Genomic DNA, 9,890 nt, shown 5'->3' with positions numbered 1-9,890 from the left:
AGGCCGGACGAGCCCCACTTTCGGGGGCCCCCTCGCCCCTCTGTGAAGCGCTGGAGCGTTTCGGGTCGCAGACCCCTGCGCAGGTCCCCAGCCTCTCTTCCGCTGCTGCTCTCCGTCTCTCCTCTCCCTCTCAGTGGAAGCAGCCGCAGCCGGGCGCTTGGCGGGGCGTCCGCGGGGAATCCGTGCGCTGCGGGGCAGCTCGGCCGCGCTTTACCTGCTCTGCTCGCAGGCGAGGACCCGCAAGGAGGCGTGGGTGCTCCGCACGGTCCGCTCGGAAACGCTTTGTGCTGCTGCTACCTTCCAAAGCAGCCTCTGCCGCTTTGGAGAGGCTCTGGAGATGCCTCTACCCCTCGGGTGATCCCCTCAGTAGCCAGCTCGCCATCGCTGGGAGCTTTTCCTGGTTCTCTGTCTCCCAATATTCCTTAGACAATCTGTTGTGCATTTTGGTTTCTCATCTGGCGAGCAGGGAATAGTCTGCGCAGAGCTTTCCTCTGTCCTGGGGGAGAAGTTCCACGAGTCCCCTGTCCCCAGCACAAGTGCGGGCCCGTGGTGGCGGAGAGCAGGGTTCCCTGGCCCACACTGGGGTCGCAGAACCAAGGGCCGCTCCTGCGTAATGCCGGCGGTGTGCACCCTGGCTGGTATTAGGGTGGACTTCCTGTTTCTCCAGCAGCCGTAGCCGCCGATGAGCCGTCAGTAGCTACGCAGGAGTATGTAGCTGAAGGTCACAAGCTCCCCAAGCGTTTGAAATATAAACCTGCCCTATGTGTATGTATTTAACAGGCCATCTGAAGGAATGCAGTACACGTCGTCTTGCTACAGGTTTATGCAGCACTAAACCTGTGGGAGTCCACTTTGAAACAGTCCCTGGCTCACAGGCACCTTGCTAATTTTTATACTCAGCTATTTTTATGCTCAGCTATAATTTAGGGTTAGGAGATTGCTCAAATCTCGCAGAAAACAATAAGACTTGCTGGATAGTCTTTATTTATGACAGTCAATTAGAAGAGAAATACAGGTTATCACCCTTGTCCATCTCGTTGAAGTTTGCGTCGCTCCTGACTGTCCTGTCCCTGGAGTGCCCAGTGGTGTATATACTGTACACCCCTAAAACAGGATTTAGGAGATGGACACCCTGAATGTGAAAGAGATGGCATTTGAATTGTGCCTTCTTTTCAAGGTGCTAAAAATTAGAATCTGAGAGGCTGGCCTGTTGATGCTAATTCATTAGTCAAACATCATTCGTTATTTTACATACTTGTGTTGGAATTTCGAAAGGAGGCCTAATTTTCTTTATGCCTGATAGTACAAGGAAGGCAGAAAGCCTATCAATTAGAAGAAGAACAAAGGTTATCACCTTTGCCTTAGGATTTTTTTGCCTTACTTGTAAGAATTCCCATTTGTAACATTCTTCCTTCTGTGGGATTCTTCCTTCTGTGTGCACACTCGAATGCACACACCATACACACACACACACACACACACACACACACACACGGTGCCCGCATCTGTTGTTGCACAATGTCTAGCCTCGAGTAACTTGAGTTTATCACTTTGAACCAGGAAGGTCACAGAAGATAACCAGACAATTCCAATAATGATTATCTCAGGAAGAAAACACTCTCTTTCTGCCTGTCTGCATCAGCTTCCCTGGCCTTCTTGCTTAATACCTCAGATCCTGAGTACTCGCACCATAAAATGTGGGAGGGGGTAAAGGCTGTGGGAGGCTCCCTTGGACACTGACTCCAGAGACTTCTTTTTAATCTGGTTTACTTGAGCTGGATGGGAGGAGATTGCAAAAGGGATGTAAAAAAGCAATTTGGTGAACAGCTTTGGGGAAATAAACATGAAAAGAGACACTTACTTCTTACCGTGTGCTCAGCGGACATATGTTAGTTTGGAGGAGAGCAGGAATGACAGTGTAAATAAACAGACACACCCAGTGAAAGGCTCCGGTTCTTGAGCCATCCTAGCAGAGAAGTGCTGGATACAATGGGTAGGAAAACCTTGTCAAGGCACAGGCGGTGTTCAGAGGGAGCATAAGGGATACATTAAACCAATGGGGAGAGGATTCTTTCTTTCTCAGCAGTGCTGTAGAATAACTTTTTTCTGACCCGTGTTCCTGTACTATTAAATGTGTATTTACTAGCCTGGCTGAGTCGTAAGTTCCCTCAACTGCCCTAGAAGCTTACTGAAGGCGTATTAGGGCCCATTTTGTGTAACATAGGACCTTTTTTTTTTTTAAATCCCAATAAAGAAAACAACACTCACAGAAGCCTGTAGCTGACAGTGGATTTTAGTGCTCAAATCTAAGGCAAGTTAAAAGCCACAGGCTCCGAGTAGAAGTGGACAGTTTCTTCTTGCATTTGTAAAAAAAAACCAACAACAACAAAAAACAGGGAATTTGGATAAGCAGATAGACATTTAAGAGACTCAGGCTGAGAGAATCATTTGGGTAAGGAGAGAGGGTTCTCCACTCTGGGTACTGTGATATCTCCCCTCTTCCCACTGCCTCCCCAAACAGGCAGTGACAACAATAACAGGTTATTTTTACCCATTGCAGCCATGGTACTCTAAGGAGAGAAAGTGATTGTCATATTGTTGAATCCGTACAGCAAGTTTGTGGAGAGGGTTGTGCTCCAGCGCGGCAGCACAAGCCCCACGGTTTGGAATGGGCTCTAACTAGCAGTGATGAGAGAAGTTTGGCAAAGCCAAGGCTGACATCAGTCATTATAGTGCAGAGCTAATATGCAGATTCTGAAAGTGCTCAGCTCTCCGGTTGCTGGCCTGGAAGCATCAGAGGGAGGAAGTCAGGCAAGGTACCGCTGGCCGGGTCTGTGTGGCTGAGGCAGCTGAAGTCATCTCTGAGACACAGAGCAGACAGATCTGAAAAGTCATTGAAGTGAGTAAAGGAAGGACAACTACTATTTCATGAGGACAGAAGGACGTAGAATGATTGTAGCCATTTAAAAAGTGATTAAATGGTTATATAGCATTAGGAAAATTAAGACCCATGATGGATTACTTTCTGTCAACAAGAAAGAATGTTCTTCCTCCCAGATGAAGTTCTGGGACATTTATAAAACTGTGGACTGTCTGGTATGCCTGTGCTTTAAAATATTTCTTTCACAGATCAGTTGATTTTTGGCCTCAGTTAAAAAGTGAATATCCAATAATACTCACTATAAAGAATTTAATTCCTCAAAGTTGTGCTTGATTACAGAGCTTTAATGCAAAGGGATTGTGTTTTGTGGTAAAAAGGAATTAGATGAGGACCCGGGGACACAGGGAGCCCCCTTTTTCTGTGTTTTTATTGGTTCCCAGGTTTCTCCATCTGAAGAATGAGGAAATTCAACTAAGTGATTTCCGAAGTCCCAGTTAGCTCCAGAAATAATGGCAGTATCTCCAAAAGAGAAAGACAGCCTTGTGATTGCAAATGTCAGTGCTATTTCTAGTTGTGTGATGTCACAACTTGCACTTACAGAGTTGTGTTTAATTGGACAAGTCCGGACTTAGAAGTCTGCTTATAAATGTGTTCATTTTCTGGAAATGGCTAACCTGTTACAAGAATCCTAGATCACTTTGTCCCAAGAAGATAAATCCAGGAGTAGTTTAATCTCTCTATATACATGTAGACTTTGTGATATCAAGCAAGAAGAAATTTTAGGTTCTGGATTCTGGGCAGACTCCTTCAGAAAGTAGGGAAAAGGACCCCCACATCTCCTGGAGATGCCACTCCTGTGGTTTGCTGTTAAGCAGCAGAGATGTGGAAGGATGTGGGCTTTCTTGAGTTAGGGATTTGCTTTCATTTCGTGTTACTCCTTACTTTTTTAGAATACAAATTAAGAAACTCACTTTTATTTTTCCTAGTCATGCCTTTTTAAAAATAAGGACTGATGTCCATATCTCTTTTGTTCCAGAAAGCTCTTCAGCAGGTCAGCAGCGAGGCTGGGGTGGTGCAGTCCCAGCTTTATGTTGAGGAACTGCTCTCGAAGACATCAGAGTACCGCAGTGGACAGTGTTAGATGGAGACAATATTGATGAGCAACTCGTGCCTTTGCATTTGTATGCTTTATCCCAGAACACATTGTTTTACAGATGAGAAAACTGAAGTTAGAAAGGAAAAGTCACTCAAATTCATGTAGAAAAGATTATGGATATGGTCTGGGGATTTAGCTCAACAGCACAGCGCCTGCTTGGCAAGTGCAAGGTCGTGAGTTCAATTCCCGGTACCAGAAAAAAATAAAAAAATTAAAAAAAAGAAAAAGAAAAGATTATAGATGTTTGAATAACACCCAAGATGTGTTCTGTCTGCCTCTCTTGTCCCTCAGGATGGTGACTTCGAAGACTAAGTGACCCGACCTCCCTCCCTCTGGTTTCCAGAGGAGGTTCCTGCAGAAACTCGGAGTGGGGGAAAGAGGGATGCCATGCCCTCCCTGCTCTGGCATCATTCTGGAAGTGTCTGTGTCCCGGGGCTACTGCAGCTCTGCCGAGCAGTGGTCCTCCCATGGCTGCAGCTCTCAAGCCATTTTCAAAACCGTCACTCATGCCCCTTGCTCTGGGGCCTGACCCCTGCTCCACCTACTCCACGGATTCCTCAGCATCCTCTATTGCTTTCTTCTACTCTGTCCCCACCCTTAAAAGCAGTCATTTTATAAAAGCATATTTCAAGGGTTCTCATGAGGTCCATAGGTGACGCAGAAGTGTCAGAGCTGGGACTTGATTTCAAGCTAGTGTTTTTCTAACCATGCCCTCCTGCCTGGTGGGGTAGAGAGGAGGGAATCAGGCATGGGAAAGCCAGGAAGCTGGCTCACAACAGGTATCAGAGCATAGACATTGGCTAAGCCAGAGTGAGCAAGTAGAATCAGAAGGACAAATAGCAAAGCAACATTCACGGGCAGCGTTATGCCAGGCAATCGGAAACAAGGCGACACACAGGCAAAGAACAAAAGCAGCAGTCAGGAGAAAGCAGCAGAAAATGATGAAAGCTGAGAGTGATTTGAGGGATGTCTTGAAGGGCACGGTACTTTTTCCTGTGTAATCCATAGGTACCTGATCAGAAAGGAATAAAGGATGCTGCTAAGGTAGATTAGCCGTCCACTCGCCCTAGAAATATTTACTGATGGTGCCTTTATGCAGAACTCCTGGCTGAGTTTTATGCATAGCCTTTAAGGCAAAAATGTTGAAAAGATCGCTTTATGGGTTATATTGGTATTCTGATGAAAAGCAATATCGTAGTAAACGATGGAAATAAAATAGCACATCAGGGCATGCGCAACAAGAAGTTTTAGGAAACACCTCTTTCTAGTAGTTATATTTAAAAACAAAACATAACTGTTTCCAGGTTACACTTACTTCTCACAGCTCACATTGTTATTACCGGTGCCTTTTGGTCAAGTGACTGCTTTTATTTCAACACTGACTGGACATGTGGCAAGCTCCGTGCTAGGCCTGGAAGTACAACTCCAGAGACCAGAACCTGTTATCAGGACAGCGACTTCCATTCGAAGGTAGACCCCACTGTGAAAGCATCCACGCGGTCCGCGGCTGCGGAAGGACTGTGTGACTGGTGTGCTGTGGGAAGGGAAAGGACAGCACGTGGTGAGTGGCGTGGAGGAGACCCGGTGCGTTTGGATGAAGAGCACGAAAGTGCTGATGGTGCTCTCAGTACGGACGAGGAAGGCTTCCTTTGCTTTGACTGGCCCGGATGGTGAGGGGGAGCTGAGCTCTGCTGCCCTGTTTTGTGGAGGTCAGTGGTTGCGGTTGGGTGCCTGCTTGCTAGGGAGGCAGCCTCATGCCAGTGTGTCATCAGGCTCCTCCTCTTGCAGCAGTTCACGGCCTCTGCATCTGTGTCGGCCGCGGGATACCACTGTGGGGGTCTGTGCGGGTTAATGATTGGACCAGTTTACTTGGCTGCACTACGGACAAATGCCTCTCATGGGAGAAAAATGACGTTTCATTTCTCCTAGGTCCTCGTGTCAGTTTAGAGAAGCCAACAAAGAAATGCGAGTTGGCCTTCCTGGGTGTCTGCCTGCTTCTCTTCTCCTGTTCTCTGTCCTTTCCTTTGGGACAAGTTCTCACAGACTGAGTACTGCCACCCTCCCCACGCTAAAAATTTTTTTTTTTTTTGCAGCAGGAATCGAACTCAGGACCTTGTTTCTGCCAGGCAGGTGCTGTGCTGCTGAGCTCCATCCCAGCCCCTAAGTTCCCCGCCCTGAACTGTAACCCTGCTCACATGTAATGTGATTCCTTTCTCTCCTCCACATAATCTTCTTTCTGGAAACATATTTTGCTTTCACATGGGCCTGTCAGGCTTTGTCCTGGTTGTGGGGAATCTCGCCCATTAGGAGGAACAAAGAGTCCTGAGGGCTGATGGTCCACTGTCTGGATGCTGGTCACTTTCCCTTTTGCCATTTTGTATTATATTTGTAGGTGAGATGGCCTCGGTGAGAAGTATTTAGGAAGAAGAGAAAGAGGAAACGAAGCACTTTCTTCCCACAGAATTTAGATCAATTGTGTACTGCTGTGTGCGGCAAACTACTCCTAACTTACTGGCTTACAGTGTCAGCTGCAGACTCAGATAACTTCGTGAGTGAACTGGCCGTCATCCTGGGCTCTGCCGGACCCCTTCAGATGCCGCATTCAGCCAGGGCAGCCAAGGTGGCGCAGATGGCAGCTTCTTCCCAGGAGGCTTTTCGTCTTCAGAGCACACACGCTCTGGCTTCCAGAAACCTGAGAGAGGGTAGGGTGTCTGAAGAACCCTGCAAGGTCCTCCAGTGTCATTTCAACTGCATTTTATTCGCTAAGGAAACTTACAGGGAGTCAGGTGTGGTGGTGCACGCCTGTAATCCCAGCACTCAGGAGGTTGATGCAGAAGGATTGTTTTGAGTTCAAGACCAGCCTGGGCTACAAAGCCAGCCTGAACTGTATAGTGAGACTGTCTCAAAAACATAAAAAAAAGAAAGAAAGAAACAAAGAAAGAAAGAAAGAAAGAAAGAAAGAAAGAAAGAAAGAAAAGAAACTTTCAGAGGCAGCCTAGATTGCAGGTTTGCAGAACCCACCTCTTAATAGGAGGGGCTGCAAAGAATTGTGCGTTATCTCTAATCCAAAGCAAAGCTATTGTGCATATCAGAGACCTCAGTATAAAGTCAAAGTTTAAGGCCAGGTGTGGTGGCACACGCCTGTAATTCCAGCATTCGGGAGGCTGAGGCAGGAGTATTGCTGCCAAGTTTGAGACCAGTGTGGGGCTGCATAGCGAGTTCAGGGCCAGCTTGAAGTAGGAAGGGAGACATTTAGGAAAGGGGGTGGGTAAACCAATAAATTTCCTTTCTTGGTGTTACTTCATTCTCCAACTTACTTAACAGTGACATGCTCATTTTGCATGATTTTATTGTGAATTTTACTATTGCATTTTTCTATATTGTATTTTCAAGAATGAATTTTTTTTTTTAAAAGAAAAGCAATATTGTAAACTATGTGTAATCTGGGATCTTCCATTTTTAAAAAGTACTACGGGGTTTGTACCCCTAATATATAGTTTGAACCCCTAAATTCCTCTGTGAGGAAATGTTTTCAGTGAGGTAGTGTGACGGGATGGGAGGCCCTTTAGGAGGGGACCCCAAGCCCCTGAAGGGACGGATGCAGGTCCCACACCCACAAGAGTGAGTTCATTATTACGAGAGCTGGCGCTACAAAGCAAGCCTAGCTCCTCCCCTCGCTCTCTCTCATGCTGCGTCCGTCGTCGTCCCCGCCCCCCGCCGCTGCTTCCTCCTTCTGCCTCTGCCACGATGTGACGCAGAATAAGCCCTTGGGAGAAGACAGAAGCCCTGAAGACTGTGCTTTTCTATTTCCAGAAACCCGAGCTAAAACAAACCTTGTTCACTGATGAATTTCCTGGTCTCATGTATTCTGCAATAGTAACAGAAAATGGACTAAGCATGCGGTGCTGTGGTCTGAGTATGGCTCCCCAGAATCCATAGGTTGAAACTTAATCCCTAAAGTGATACTGTTAAGAGATGGTAGCGGGCTGGGGATTTAGCTCAGCGGCACGGCGCCTGCCTGGCAAGTGCAACGTCATGAGTTCGATTCCTGGTACTGGGAAAAAACAAAACAAAACAAAAAAAAAACACAAACAAACAAACAAAAAGAGGTAGGAGTCCTTTGGTAACTGGTGAATGAGGGTTCTGTCTCCATACGTTGGATTAATGCCTTATAGAAGAGGCTCCTGGAGCTCCCTTGCCTTTTCAACTATGTGAGGATGTGTCAAGAAGATACTGTTTTTGAGCCGGGTGGGTTGCATTTTGCATGCCTTTAATTCCAGCACTTGGGAGGCTGAAGCAGGAGGATTGCCAGGAGTTTGAGGCCAGCCTGGGCTACATAATAAGTTTGGACTACTTAGTGAAAGCCTGCCTCAAAACAAAACAAAATGAAAGAAAACAGCACGAAGAAAGTACCATATTTGAAGTAGAGAGCAGAACTTTGCCAGACACTGACTGCGCTGGCGCTTTGGCTATGGGCTTCCCAGCTTGCACAACTGTGTATAATAAACTTCTATTGTTTTTTCTGTTGTTGATAAATTACCCAGTTGAAAGTTTTTTGGTATAGCAGCAGACACAGACTGAGAGACATAGTATCACATTTAGAAATTCAAGTCTGGTCTAGTTACTAATAAAAAATGCCTTGTGGGGATATAGCTGGGATATAGCTCAGTGGCACAAGCACATGCCTGGCAAGCTCAGGGTCCTGAGTTCAATTCCTGGTACAAAAAAAAAAAAAGAAAAAAGAAATACAGTTGTTATTTAAAAAATGCCTTGTGCATTATTACTCTTCCAAATAACTGTTTTAAGATAGAGTTTGTTTTCCCTGTCTCTCTGTCTCTGCGTGCATGTGTACTATAGTGTTCCCTTATCCTCATTGCTGAAATTATCTACAGGTCTATGGATATTACTTAACTGAATTTTTCACACTTGGCAAATATTGATGGTGGTGCCATGGCCTTCTCTGGAAACCCATCTTACCCATCTCAGTGCCCTGGGTGGTTTAAGGGATTTCTGAATCCTTTACCAAGGCTTTGTGCAGTCCTTACCAATAGGCTTGAGCTAGACCACCCTAGGAGACCTGCTTGCCACCTGAAGCAGAGACAGGTGAATGTAAAAAGCATCCTTAAGAGGTCCCGGTGAGTGCCTGCTTAGCAGAGTTCTTGGGGAGAGAACTTCAAATCATCTTTCGGAACCTCTGACTACACAAACAGGCCTGGGCATGTAGCTCAGCGGTAGAGCGCTTGCCCAACAAGGTTCTGGGTTCAATCCCTAGCACAAGACAAAGAATTAAACTCTTGAATTAACAAATTTAGAAAACAGACAAAACAAATTTCATTTCCTTCAAATGTCAGCATAAGATTTTTGAACTGCACTGAAATTTCAAAACCGAACTGGGTCCTTTGCCTAGAAATTAATAAACCTTTGGTTCTTTGGCCATGTTCTAGTTTACTTTGACGTGTACAGTTCCTAGGCTTTTAGAACTGGAAGTGCTCGCAGCTGTCATCCCTTGTTTATGATCTTATTGGGTAAAGGAGGAAACTGAGACCAGAGAGATGAAATGATTTGCCTGAGGCTGTCCCAGCAAGGCCAGGACTGAACCAGCCCTCCTCACTGTGAGGACATTTTTATTACAACAGGATCTGAGAACTGTTCCATGCAGCATGCAGTGTTTTATCACTCATTCTATTTTAGAAATCCATATTCTTGTTCCATATGCCTGATGCGAGAAAGCAGTTCATTCACTCAGCAGTTCATTCACCCAGTTGCTCTTAAACATTCCTTCAGTAGGTACCTTCCTTAGACATTGCTTTTCGATCCTCATTCCATTCAAGCTCTGAACTCTTTGCAAAGTTT

At 45.9% G+C, this 9,890-nt stretch overlaps 1 protein-coding gene across 1 annotated transcript; it reads left to right on the top strand.

Moving 5' to 3' along the window:
• LOC106149038 (translation initiation factor IF-2-like) lies at positions 1–683 on the top strand (the record flags this gene model as incomplete). The annotated part of the gene is given in 1 exon segment (XM_013516596.1): positions 1–683. A coding segment is annotated over 1 exon segment (426 nt), but the record flags the coding sequence as incomplete, so codon positions are not given.
• Between the last annotated feature and the right edge of the window lie 9,207 nt (positions 684–9,890).

The sequence above is a fragment of the Chinchilla lanigera genome, unplaced genomic scaffold, assembly GCF_000276665.1.
Source record: "Chinchilla lanigera isolate Chin_1 unplaced genomic scaffold, ChiLan1.0 scaffold00035, whole genome shotgun sequence".
Classification (NCBI taxonomy): domain Eukaryota; kingdom Metazoa; phylum Chordata; class Mammalia; order Rodentia; family Chinchillidae; genus Chinchilla; species Chinchilla lanigera.
This window is presented reverse-complemented; position numbering and strand designations above follow the sequence as displayed.